Raw genomic sequence first — 12,829 nt, forward strand, 5'->3', positions numbered from 1 at the left:
AACAATCAAGAGAGACATTTATTATTTTTTTGTTCCTTCTCCTTGTCCATTTCAGCGACATTATTTTCTTTTTTTTTTTCTTAGTGTGCCTTTATTATTTTTTAAATCGTGATTTGGGGCTAAATCACTTGTGCATAATGTCACATTTTTTTGAGTGATCGATACTGGTCAGATGATTTGAATGATAAGTTTGAAATTAACATTGTTAGACGATGACAATGTGGGGGACTATCTAGGTTGAATAGCTTGTTTTGTGGTCTAAATTGATTATAATTAGAAGTCAAATTATACCCTACCACCCCCAGATTAATGCGCTTGGCGTGAAGTTATGTAGGGATACCAAAAAAGGGTTTTATAATCCCTTTTTTTTGAATGACTCTTTCTTAGCCACTTTTCCAAGATCTGGTTCCTTTCTGGTACCTTTCGCTACAGCCCAGACAGTCATGGCACACTGTAGAGTTAAAATTAAATTATATAAACAAAAACACACAAAACTGAAATGTCGAAAAATAATATGAATTTTTATTTTTAATGTATGGCCATTATTTCATGTATGAATTAAAATTGATAGATTTATTCAAAGTAGGTATTGTTCTAAGCAGTTACGAAAAGTTTGAAATGGAAGGCGGTGCGAATGTTAGATAAAGAGAAATAGAAGCGATATACGAGATGATGGTTGTAATTCCATGCCCCACTTGTTGAAAAAATCAGGCGTCGCTCATTATTCCTAGTTGAATTTTCCGTGATGCTTACAAATATTACCTAGTCAAGAAGTATGCTATTACGATAGTTTAATCTACGCGTACTCGCCCCCTCATTTAAACTTGTGTCTCATTACACTCCAACTCTCCTCTTTTTCCAGCCCATGTGGTTAGGAAACATACCTAATTTAACACAAATATTTCTTGGTACAAGTTTATTAATTACATCCCCACATTCCAGAGGATTTTGAAATGCGCCTGATTAATTAATAAGCCAGGTACATCCATTTATTTTCATAATCTAACCCACCTGGGGATTTGCGGAAATATGTGGTTAGTGCAATTTCTTTTTTTTTCCAGTTATTTTTTCAAATTGGACATGCTTCTAGACGGGCAACTAATTTTGTGATTATTTTACTGTACAAGCTGAAGTACAACGGTTGTAAAGTAATGCGATATAAAGAGATATAGATTCAGGAACACATATTGTGAAACAGTGGCCTGGTTTATTTTTTAAGTTGGTGAAATAGGAGCAGTACGCCTTGCTATCTGGAATAGTTTCTGTTATCAGTTACTAGGCGATCTGGATCTAGTTCCTTACGGAGATTCACCCGGAGTTAAACCAGGCCAAAATGTAACGCAACATCGGCTACTATCCTTGATTATATTATTACTATGGCTATATGTTCGTATAAACAGTACTTAACAGCATGTACTTGTTGATTGTGAAGCTTGATTTTCAATACTAATATCAATAGTTTCTGGCTTTGCATTAGCATTATCATTGGCATCATTACTATCTTGGCTAAACTCAGGTAAAGACTGAGCAATCTTTTTAAATAATAATTTGACATTATGATTTGCCTTTGTTGAAGTTTCAATGAAAAATTTTGATCCGATTTTATTATGTAATTGCTCAACATCTTCCACACTAACTTGTCTTTTATCATTAGCCAAATCCAGTTTATTCCCTACAAGTACTATAATCACATCATCACCTCGTTCCAACTTAACGTCCTTAATCCACTTATCCAAGTTTAAAAATGACTTTTTGTTGGTTATATCATAACATATCACGGCAACGTGGGAATCACGAATATATGAAGGAATTAATGATCGGAATCTTTCTTGACCAGCAGTATCCCATAATTGTAATCGAATTGTCTTTCCTTCTTCTAAGTACATTGTCTTGGACAAGAAATCTATTCCAATGGTAGCAGCATAAGTTTCATCGAATGTATCATACATGAATCGAGTAATTAACGAAGTTTTACCGACACTTTGGTCACCCAAGAAAACAATTTTATATTTTCTTAAGATGTTGGATTTATCTGGCGAACTCATAGTATGTTATATGTTATGGCTGTGTATGGTGTCCTCTCCGTTGACAAGAACTATGCTGTAAAATGTAAATGTTTCTTTTTTTTTGTTGGTAAGTACACTCTTGATATATGATGTGTACACAATCTATTGTCTATCCACTTCTGTTTTATGTGAGTATAGTGGCGTGTGTGTACTATCCCCACTGTTCGTTGTTTGGTTGTTATTTCTCCCAGTTTTTTTTTTCTTTCCAGGTCACCAATTTCTTCCAACGGAATTTTTTATTTTTTTTTTTTCGGGTACGGCGTAGTGTGATATAGACAGGGGGGAAAACTGGTTTCATTATAGAACAACTGCCAAGTAATCATGGATGACGCAGAATTGAATGCAATTAGAGCGGCTAGATTAGCTGAACTTCAAAAGAATGCCGCTGGTGGAAGCGGAAGTGCTCCCTCATCATCAGCTCCTACAGGTAACGCTGGATCATCAGCAGGCACCGATGACGTTGCCAACACAATCTTGGCCCGTGTTTTAGATACTCACGCCAGAGAAAGATTAAACCGTGTTAAAATGGTAAGACCAGATAGGGCCCAAGCTGTCGAACAATATATTCTTAAATTATACTCCATGGGCCAATTGCAACGGAAATTGGGCGAAGATGAAGTGGTGGAAATATTGGATGGTATAAGTAGAGATAGTTCTCAGAAAGCTCAAACGAAAATTACATATAATAGAAAGCATGTGGATGATGATGATGACGATGATGATTTCTTTGATTAGTGTTTTATGGTCTGTGTATAGAAGTAAGGATTGTCATTATGTGTTTACTGTATGTAGAGGTCACGTGCATGTTGCCAAAATTTTGGACTTTGGAGAATGGCTTTGTGAAAACCCTTTAATCCTCCCGACCCCCATCTCTTCTTTCTTAAAACCTTTCTTCGGTTGATCTATTATCAAACTTAACACGAGAGAATTGTTAAGTATCTTTTTTTTTTTGCTACTTTGGCTGTTGTTTACGTTCTAGTTACAAATCATAAGGATCGTGTCATATTTTTAATTTCACTTTCTTCTTTGCAATATCTGGGTTTTGTTTCTCCTAGCACTACACGCTAGTTGATAACATGCACAGAACTCAAATGTTATACTAACCGAACCAATACCAACCATAGAGAATTCACCATACATAGCCATGGTGTTTCAAACCACTTAGATATTCTTGTTTGTGAACATTCGCGCTACCACAATTTTTGGTGTTTTTTCTGTTTACATATTTTTGTTTACATTTCCACAAAGTTTTGTTTCCAGTTCTTCTTCATTACTACACCATACAATGTCCAACATCCAAGTAGTTGTACGTTGTCGTTCCCGGAATCAAAGAGAGGTCGACGCGAGGTCACCTATAGTTGTAGAAATTCCCAATGACAGATGTTCCATTGATGATCCATACATTACCGTCAACTATAATCATATCACCACTACAAATACAAATACATCTTCTTCAACTGGCTCATCATCACCCTTACTTTCAAATCAAAGAACATATAAAGTAGACCAAGTTTATGGATCTCAGGCTGATCAATCACTAGTGTTTAAGAACGTAGCTCTTCCGCTTTTCAATGAGTTCTTCAATGGGTTTAATGTCACAATATTAGCATATGGACAAACAGGAACCGGTAAGACATTTACCATGTGTGGTAACGAACCAGATATAGACAAGCTTGAAGAATGCGATGAAAACATTGGGATTATTCCTCGTGTGTTGCATGAATTGTTTAGCAAATTGAAGGACTCTGATTGTGATTATGTCGTTAAATGTTCGTACTTGGAATTGTACAATGAAGACTTGAAAGATTTGTTGCAAGAAGATGCTCGTCCTTTGAAGATATATGAACAGAATGGGAAACTGGGAAAGTCAATAAAGATTCAGAATTTGTGCGAGCGGCAAATAACGGATTACAAACAAGGTTTCAAATATTTAAAAATGGGATTAGACAAACGGAAAACAGCAGCTACCAAACTAAATGATGTTTCTTCAAGATCACACACTATATTTACCATCAATTTATATAAAAACCACGGAGAACAAGATTTATCTGGTGATTCCCGTTATCATATAGCTAAGATGAACTTGGTTGATCTCGCTGGCTCTGAGAATGTTAATCGTTCAGGATCAATAGTTAAAGAAACTGGATCTATAAACCAGTCCTTATTGACATTAGGCAGGGTTATCAACACGCTTTCTGAACAAAAACCTAACCAACATATACCGTACCGTGAATCCAAATTAACAAGATTATTACAAGATTCCATAGGCGGGAATACAAAGACAACATTAATTGCTACCATTTCTCCTGCTAAAGTAAACATTGATGAGACTTGTTCAACGTTAGATTATGCCAGCAAGGCAAAAAATATCAAGAATATACCCCAAATTGGTCACGAATCCGATTCAATAATGAAGAAAACATTGGTGAAGAATTTGTCTGTGGAGATTGTGAGGTTAAATTCAGATTTGGTGGCTACCAGAAGTAAGAATGGGATATACCTTGATCCCGAAAATTATCAGGATTTAGTACAAGAAAATGAATCATTGAAGACATCATTAAAAGAATCGCAATTAGCAAATGAACTGATACGATTTAAGTTACAAGAAGTTAAGGAGTCAAGCAAGGTAGAAATCGACAAAATAAAATCAAGAATGAATAAGTTGGATGGTAAAAATAAACAACTACTGACTGACAACCATGCTTTACTAAGTGAAACCCAAAAGATGCTGATTGAAAATGAACAATTGCGACAGAAATTGAATCGAGTTTCGGTACAGATGACTCATTCTTCCGACAAACTATCCAAAGTTCTTTTTGAGAATCTCAACAGTTCAATTACTACAATTAAAGACACGATTACTAAAGATAGCCAGAAACACAATATAGACGATTTAATCCAGGCCCAACTTCAATTAACTTCCCAACTCGAAAAATATAATCATGATATCGATCTCAAAGTCAAAGCTTCAAATGATAAAGTTCGCTCACTTGTTAATGACGGTTTACTGAATATCCTTGATAATTATAGACTATTATCAGACAAGATACTGACTAACCAACGAGAGTATATAATTTCCCTACAACAACAAATTTCTCAATTGAAACAATCAAATGAACAACTTGCAACTTATTTGAGTACCGATAGATTGGCATTATTAAGTAATAACTTATCTGAACAAATTACTGGGATAACAGAGCTGGTCTTTACTGAATTCAAGAATACCATTATAAAATCTATTGATGATAACAAGAACAAGCTTTGTAATAGTCAACTACAGGCAGTACGTGGAAATGTCGATAAAGAGAGTCAAATTTTGCAACAACACATGATGTCATGGCGACAGGAATTAAGCAATATTTTCCCTCTGATTGAAAAAGAAGTTGGTGCCCATGATCAAAATGTTCAGTCTTCTATGAAGAGTGCTGCAAATTTTGGTAAACAGGGTCAAGAAAGGATTAACGAATTATTACATGAGAGCAACACTTTTTCATTATCTGATATACCACAACCTGATATTACCAAATTAGAGACGATATCCAAGAACTTATCCACTGATCATGATAAGCTTGTCGAAGATTTAACTCATGTGAAGAATAACCTTGGTGAGATTGAATTATTTGATGCCAAGAATGCATTCAAGATATCTCCAATTAAAATAGCACAATCAACAGCATCTCCAGATAAAAAGCAGCTGACTCCATCACGTCGTTCCCCACCAGCACAAGTATCAAGGATTGCACGTGCTTCGACTATAGTGGGTAGTGTTCGGAATAGAGATGATACTAAAATACCAAAGTTAAATCGAAGTAAATCATTTGATGATAAGGAGAACCGTAATGTCAAGAGAAGAAAGATTTTGCAATTGATCGATAATCAATAGAAGGATTGTACTTTCCTATATTAATAGCTTGTTTTTTGTTTTGTTTTGTTTTGTTTTGTTTTGTTTTGTTTTGTTTTGTTCCAGTGGGGTGTGTATATTCAACTGCTGTATTAATAATAGATTGGGTTAGTCTGTTTATAGTTGTACAATTAATAGATCTTTAATTAGGTAGGTTGTAGATGGAAGTGTAACCTACAACTTCTGTTTTGCAGCTGTAAACTATCCTAATCTCAAATCCTGCATATAACAACAGCACCCTTTCTGGGGTGTGCGTGTGAGAACTTAACACCCAATTCATTTTACCCGTTCCGTAGCAACAACTATACACATAATTCTTACAAATCCAAACTAGAGTGTCTATTGATATCGGAATATATACATGACCATGATATCTAAGGGAGTGCGTTATTTCATAGGCTACTCAGCCATTTCCGTGGCAGCATTAGCCTGGTCCATATATGATTCATTAACCACGTCATACAACTTCATCATGTTCTTGATTGAAATCTCGGATGGAATTAAACTAGGAATCACAATCAATTCCATAATATTGGCGTTCATATTGACTATAAAGCTACTACAGTTTATATTATTTGGATCATTACGAATAATTGAAGTGGAGCACATTTTTGAAAAGTTGCCCTTTTTCATAATTGGTACGTTTTTAAATCTAGCTACGGGTGACAATGACATTATTTTGAATGTTCTTCTTATGGGATTGTCGATTATGTTCAAATTCATTCACATTGTAATGTTTGATCGATTGGACTTTTTGAACTTGAGGATAGTCAATAAATTGTCAAGTGGTGAAACTGTCACTATTGGTACTGTGGTTAGACATTTTGCGGGACTGTCCAATTTTTGGTTGAATATCATCTGTGTTGTGCTTGATTTCTTTATTGCCAAGTTCTTGGTGTATGATGTGTTCCAAGGGATCAATTCCGTGACCTGTTTATTGTTTGGTTTTCAATTTGCTGTACAGGGTGTAGAGGCGTTGACTAATTTTGCCAAATTGATGTTGGGAATTTACGAACTTATATTTTATAGAATTGAACGAGGGAGCACGGTTAGATCTGAAACATCTATCGAGACAGTTGAGCCAACCCAGGAAACATCTGTTGAAACAGTTGAGCCAACAGAGGAATCAACAGAGGAATCAACAGAGGAACCAACAGAGGAACCAACAGAGGAACCAACAGAGGAACCCACAGAGGAGCCAATTGAGCAACCATTAGATGAAGATTTATTTGAAGATGATGACGATTTTGAACGGATATGGGAAAACAAGACTTACTACAGTAAGGGAATAGATATTGGATCTTCGATTCTAACAGCAGTCTCATACCTCGGGTTCATATACTTGTTGATTTTCGAATCGGGTCTTAATTTACCTTTGTCAATGATACAAGGAACATATTCTGCTGTACGACAAGCATATGTCCAAATAAACCAATTGCGAGTATTTATTGAATCTTCAAAGAGATTAGACACCCAGTTAGCAAATGCTACTACAGAAGATTTGAATGAGTCAGACAACTTGTGTATCATCTGTCGTGAAGATATGCATTCAATTGAAGACTACGAGAGATTATTCCACAAGCCTCAACCTTCAAGAAGAAGTCCTAAGAAATTATTATGTGGTCATATCTTACATATGGGCTGTTTGAAGGAATGGATGGAAAGATCAGATAGTTGTCCATTGTGTAGACGGAAAGTATTTGGTGGTCAACCCAGTGTACCAACAACAACTCCACCACAAGTGCCAGTCCCACAACCTCAACCTGGTGCGGTCCCTATCCCCCCTGTAGAAACTGGCACTGCAGCTGCAACTGCAACTGCAACTGCAACTGCAACAGCAACAGGAACTGGAACTACAACCCCAGTTGAAAACCAACAAGCACAACCCCAAAATACAACTAACTTCTTTGCAAATACCCAACCAACACCAACCCCAACTTCAACTGCAACAACAAGTCATGTCCATACCCCGATAATAAATCACGAGGAAATCACAGATAGATCAAACGAGGACGGCATTCATCACCAAATTTTTCTTCCTTCCAATGCATTGTTACCACCAGACTGGATTCTCCTCCCCTTGGAAAAGTCTGATGGTGATTGTGTAAATTACAAGGTCAAGCTTTCCAAATTTCATACGGCAGATTTAAAGGTTAAAACAAAAGATCCAAATAGAGAAATTATAGTTTATGACATTCCTCAAGAATCGTCCTTATAGAAGATATATGTTTTAATACAGGTTAACTTTTGTTCTAATAATACATCTATAAATACCTCTAATCAAAATCAAAATCAAAATCAATCATTGTCAGTTGGCTATTTTGCTGTCCTTGTTTTAAATTCCGTTCAAATGTTTCTGGCTCAACGCTTTGACTTATGTTACTATATAGTTCCAAACTATTTCGTCTCATATCAAACGAGTTAAATCTATTCTGATCGTCAGCTTCTTCTTCCTCTTCACTGATTACATCATCGTCTTCTTCTTCCATGCTCTTAATGAACTGGTGAGTGTTTTGTGAGAGTTTATCATCTACTTCGGGGGTAGCTTCAATTCTGCCATTGGTTTCGGGAGTTTCTGAGTCCGAGCTAACAGCGCTCCATCCTTCCTCATTATCTGTGCTTTCCTTTGTTGGTTCTTCGGAATCGGGACGAATTGGCGGTTCTTCAGAATCAGAACGAATTTGTCCCCATTCATCATCAATAGTTGTCTTGTTACCATTCACATGTGTTGATTCTGCTATCACATGATCCGATCCGGACATTACAACATCAGAATCATCGACATCAGCTATTGTAGTAGCTTCACCGTTGTATTGAGAATCTGATACGTCAGATTCAATATCATCCCATCCGTTGTTATTCCCATTCATTATAGGAGATTTCTTTAAATCCGAATTAACAATATCTTCCTGTTGTGATGCATCCGAATGGAAATTTTCGCTATCCTTTGCAGGCTCCTCCTCTTGGTCAGATTCAATTTCCGCCCATTCATCATTAACCACTTTTCCATTGACTCCCTCGTCATTCTTTGCAGACTCCTCCTCTTGGTCAGATTCAATTTCCGCCCACTCATCATTAACCGCTTTTCCATTAACTTCCTCGTCAGAATCAGAACTGATGGCATCCCAATCATCTTGTGAATTTGGAACTTCCATTGCACTATCACTGATATTCCCACTAACTTTCTTCTCAGCAACTTCCTCATCCGACGAAATATCACCCCATTCATCCAATTTCTGAGTAGGTTTCTCTTGATCGTGTCTGTTGATAGTTTCCATCAAGGACGATATCTGCGAATCAACCTCAGATTTAGGATATTCAAATTCAAGCTTTTCACATTTCTTCAAAGTTTCATTGATTATATGCTGTAAACTATCAACTTCCTTTAGAACTTCACGTCTATTTCTGTATGGTTGGTTCAACTCAGTGAAATTATCAGCGGTATCCTGTACTGTGTACGCATATACTGCTTGTACAGCCTGACACAAGTGACATAATGCATAAATAAAATATAGCACTCCTTCGGTATTAAATGGTGGTTCTAATACAAGTTCATTAATTCGATTAATCAAATTCTCATACTCTTGCTTAACAAACAAGTTCCACAATGCGGTTATGACATAAAGTGGAGTCAATGTCTTTGAACCTGATCTCCACACAGGTGCTGCATTTGGTCTACTCTTTCCTTTAGACTGACTAGAATTGACATTGCTAAGCATATAGAACGACGACAAGTAATCGAAAAACTTCTCCACTTTGAGGGTATGCAGATTCAGTTGCTGCTGTAAATTGACTAATATTTCTATACCTAATGGCCAGATTGTCCTAATGTCAACACTAGGAAAACGGATGAGTAAACTAAAAATCTTGTATGCGAGTTGCCAGTTCTTGCGAAGGATATTTACATGGAGTAATGTGGATAAATTGTTGATTTGAAGTCGTTGGAATGACTTGTCCTTGTCAATGTAGTCTTTAGGAAGTACTTCCAACCCATTGGAACGTATTAAGAAGTCGATCTTTGCTCGTCTATGAGAATGGTCAAATTCATTAGTGAATTGATCAAGTTTATGTGAGACAATGTTATCATACTCTTCGTATTTGTCGTTGACTTCTTCCCCGTCTTCTGCATCCTCATCCAAATTATCCAAGAATTGGACTACTTTAGCTTGTAATGTTGCGTCATCGGGTTGTTCGCTCTCTGTTCGCTTTCCTCCTTTCTTACTCTTTTCTGATTTGGTTTTCGCTTTAATATTCTGATTCAAGTTCTTTGTGATATGGTACACTTCAAATGTCTCTTCTGGCTTATCTATCTTGTTAAGCTCATTGTGAATCAACTCCAACACTCGTTTCCTCACATTCAGATTTTGGAGTTTCCGTTTATGGACCTTAGAGACATTCCTGCGAATCTCTTCAACCTGTTTGAGTTCAGTGTACTTGGTTAATAGTTGGTCAGTCGCTCGTTTCCCCCTCTCATGACCGGCATTCCTGTGTGTTATATCTTCAAACATTATATAAACGGAATACTATGTGTTAGCTGTGTTTGGTGTAGCATTACTTGGAGAAAGTCTATTGGTTGTAAAAAGGAATTAATTGGGATTAATTTTTTTTTTTTGTTTATTTTTCAATTCCTTCGATGATGATGATGATGATGATGCTCAAACTAAATACTGCAAAAAATTCATATAATGTTCACTTTCTCTATATTCAAAATGTTCAAGTTGAAATAAAACTTCAACTTCAATACTATTTACAGAATAAAAACTTATAGAGTCGTGGTACAAACTTTTCCTTAAATTACGTCAACTAGTTGTATCATGCTTAGAACATACCTGGCATACCACCCATACCACCAGCTGGTGGTGCTCCAGCTGGAGCCTTTGGTTCTGGAGCATCAACAATAGCACATTCAGTAGTGGCCAACAATGAAGCAATACCAGCAGCATCATTTAATCCGTTCTTGACAACCTTGAATGGATCAATGATACCAGCGGCGATCATATCGGTGAATTCACCCTTTTGGGAATCGTAACCATAGGTGAAACTTGGTTCGTCGTAAATCTTACCGACAATAACAGCACCTTCTTCACCAGCATTTTCAATAATTCTCTTGGCTGGCTTGGTAATGGCAGATCTAATGATTTCAACCCCTAACTTTTGGTCAAAGTTAGCAGCCTTGTCCTTAACACCATCCAAGATCTTGGTGGCCTTGATTAAAGCAGTACCACCACCTGGTAAGATACCTTCTTGAACAGCAGCTCTGGTGGCGTTAAGAGCATCATCATAACGATCCTTCTTTTCACCAACTTCAACTTCAGAAGAACCACCAACTCTAACAACAGCAACACCTCCAGATAATTTGGCTAATCTTTCTTGTAACTTTTCCTTTTCATATTCAGTGGTGGTGGCATCGTCAATGGTGGTTCTAATTTGTTCACATCTGGTAGCAATGTTGTCTTTAGAACCTTCACCATTCAAGATAACAGTGTCTTCTTTGGTAACGGTAATGGAACCAGCAGAACCCAATAATTCAAGAGTGGCATTTTCTGGCTTGATGTCCAATTCTTCAGTGAAGACGGTACCACCGGTAAGAACAGCAATATCACCCAAGGTGTTCTTTCTGTTATCACCGAAACCTGGAGCCTTGACAGCACAAACTTGAACTTGACCTCTCAATTTGTTCAAGATACAAGCAGCTAAAGCTTCACCATCGACATCTTCGGCAACAATCAATAATGGTCTTCTTGATTGGTTGGACAATTCCAAGGATGGTAAAATGTCTTGGATACTAGAAATCTTCTTTTCAGAAAGCAAAACCAATGGGTTTTCAAATTCAACCTTACCGGTCTTGGTGTTGGTGATAAAGTATGGAGAAATGAAACCACGGTCGAACTTCATACCTTCAGTGACTTCCAATTCGTCAACCAAGGTCTTACCTTCCTTGACGGTGATAACACCTTCCTTACCAACCTTTTCCATAGCAGAAGCTAATAAAGCACCAATATGGTGGTCACCGTTGGCAGAAATAGTAGCAACTTGAGCAATTTCAGCAGAGGTGGTGATTTCCTTCTTGTTTTGTTGTAAAAAGTCAATGACGGCTTCAACGGCAGCTTGACTACCTCTTCTTAAATCCATTGGGTTACAACCAGCAGCAACGTTCTTGACGGATTCAGTGAAGATGGATCTACCTAAAATAGTAGCAGAAGTGGTACCATCACCAGCACTTTCGTTGGTTCTGGATGCAACTTCTTGTAATAACTTGGCACCCATGTCTTCAAACTTGTCTGGCAAGGTAACAGCCTTGGCAACGGTGACACCGTCCTTGGTGATTTTTGGGGAGCCGAATTGTTGTTCAATTAAAACATTACGACCCTTTGGACCAAGAGTGACGGAAACGGCATCGGCCAAGGTGTTGACACCCTTTAATAAGGCGGCTCTACCTTCAACACCAAACTTTAATTCCTTGTGTAAATGACGAACAAAGGTGGTGGAGACTCTCTTGATTGATGATTGGTTAGCTCTTAACATGATTATGCAATAGAATGAATTCTCTTCTGATCAAACTAGAAAAGGAATAACTAAGAAAAGGTTCGATTTCCCCATTTAAATCCTGAGTGAAAAATTTAATGGCAAATCCGAGAACGAAAAAAAAAAAATTTTCCAGAAAATTCCATCACATGATAAATTGCACGTGATTAATACCCGATGTTTCTCCGGGAAATCGGATCTGACTATTTTGCAACCAATATATGAGATCTGGAGCGTTCAGTTCACTAGAAGCTAGATTCAATCTTTCAAAAGGGACGGGGGTTATCATTAGTTGTAAAGAATACAAGAAAGGTTTACCAGGAATACGGTCAGGTGA

At 37.1% G+C, this 12,829-nt stretch overlaps 6 protein-coding genes across 6 annotated transcripts; 3 read left to right on the plus strand and 3 right to left on the minus strand. All coding sequences in view use genetic code 12, as the record gives it.

Moving 5' to 3' along the window:
• Positions 1-1,363: 1,363 nt before the first annotated feature.
• Positions 1,364-2,045, minus strand: SPAPADRAFT_59389 (Rab family GTPase; the record flags this gene model as incomplete). Its single annotated transcript, XM_007373505.1, has 2 exons — positions 1,364-1,501; positions 1,554-2,045. 2 exons carry the CDS (start codon positions 2,043-2,045, stop codon positions 1,364-1,366), a joined length of 630 nt encoding a protein of 209 aa, XP_007373567.1.
• Positions 2,046-2,356: 311 nt separating this feature from the next.
• On the plus strand, positions 2,357-2,918 carry SPAPADRAFT_59393 (uncharacterized protein; the record flags this gene model as incomplete). Its single annotated transcript, XM_007373506.1, has 1 exon — positions 2,357-2,918. The coding sequence occupies one exon, from the start codon at positions 2,388-2,390 to the stop codon at positions 2,799-2,801; it is 414 nt and encodes a 137-aa protein (XP_007373568.1).
• Positions 2,919-3,351: 433 nt separating this feature from the next.
• On the plus strand, positions 3,352-6,120 carry KIP1 (Kip1p; the record flags this gene model as incomplete). Its single annotated transcript, XM_007373507.1, has 1 exon — positions 3,352-6,120. The coding sequence occupies one exon, from the start codon at positions 3,352-3,354 to the stop codon at positions 5,947-5,949; it is 2,598 nt and encodes an 865-aa protein (XP_007373569.1).
• A 208-nt stretch (positions 6,121-6,328) lies between these two features.
• On the plus strand, positions 6,329-8,185 carry SPAPADRAFT_49074 (E3 ubiquitin-protein ligase; the record flags this gene model as incomplete). The annotated part of the gene is made up of 1 exon (XM_007373508.1): positions 6,329-8,185. One exon carries the CDS (start codon positions 6,329-6,331, stop codon positions 8,183-8,185), a length of 1,857 nt encoding a protein of 618 aa, XP_007373570.1.
• Positions 8,186-8,243: 58 nt separating this feature from the next.
• RRN11 (Rrn11p) lies at positions 8,244-10,475 on the minus strand (the record flags this gene model as incomplete). The annotated part of the gene is made up of 1 exon (XM_007373509.1): positions 8,244-10,475. One exon carries the CDS (start codon positions 10,473-10,475, stop codon positions 8,244-8,246), a length of 2,232 nt encoding a protein of 743 aa, XP_007373571.1.
• Positions 10,476-10,638: 163 nt separating this feature from the next.
• On the minus strand, positions 10,639-12,534 carry HSP60 (chaperone ATPase; the record flags this gene model as incomplete). Its single annotated transcript, XM_007373510.1, has 1 exon — positions 10,639-12,534. The coding sequence occupies one exon, from the start codon at positions 12,490-12,492 to the stop codon at positions 10,786-10,788; it is 1,707 nt and encodes a 568-aa protein (XP_007373572.1).
• Positions 12,535-12,829: the final 295 nt, after the last annotated feature.

The sequence above is a fragment of the Spathaspora passalidarum genome (genome assembly GCF_000223485.1).
Source record: "Spathaspora passalidarum NRRL Y-27907 unplaced genomic scaffold SPAPAscaffold_2, whole genome shotgun sequence".
In the NCBI taxonomy this organism is placed as follows: domain Eukaryota; kingdom Fungi; phylum Ascomycota; class Pichiomycetes; order Serinales; family Debaryomycetaceae; genus Spathaspora; species Spathaspora passalidarum.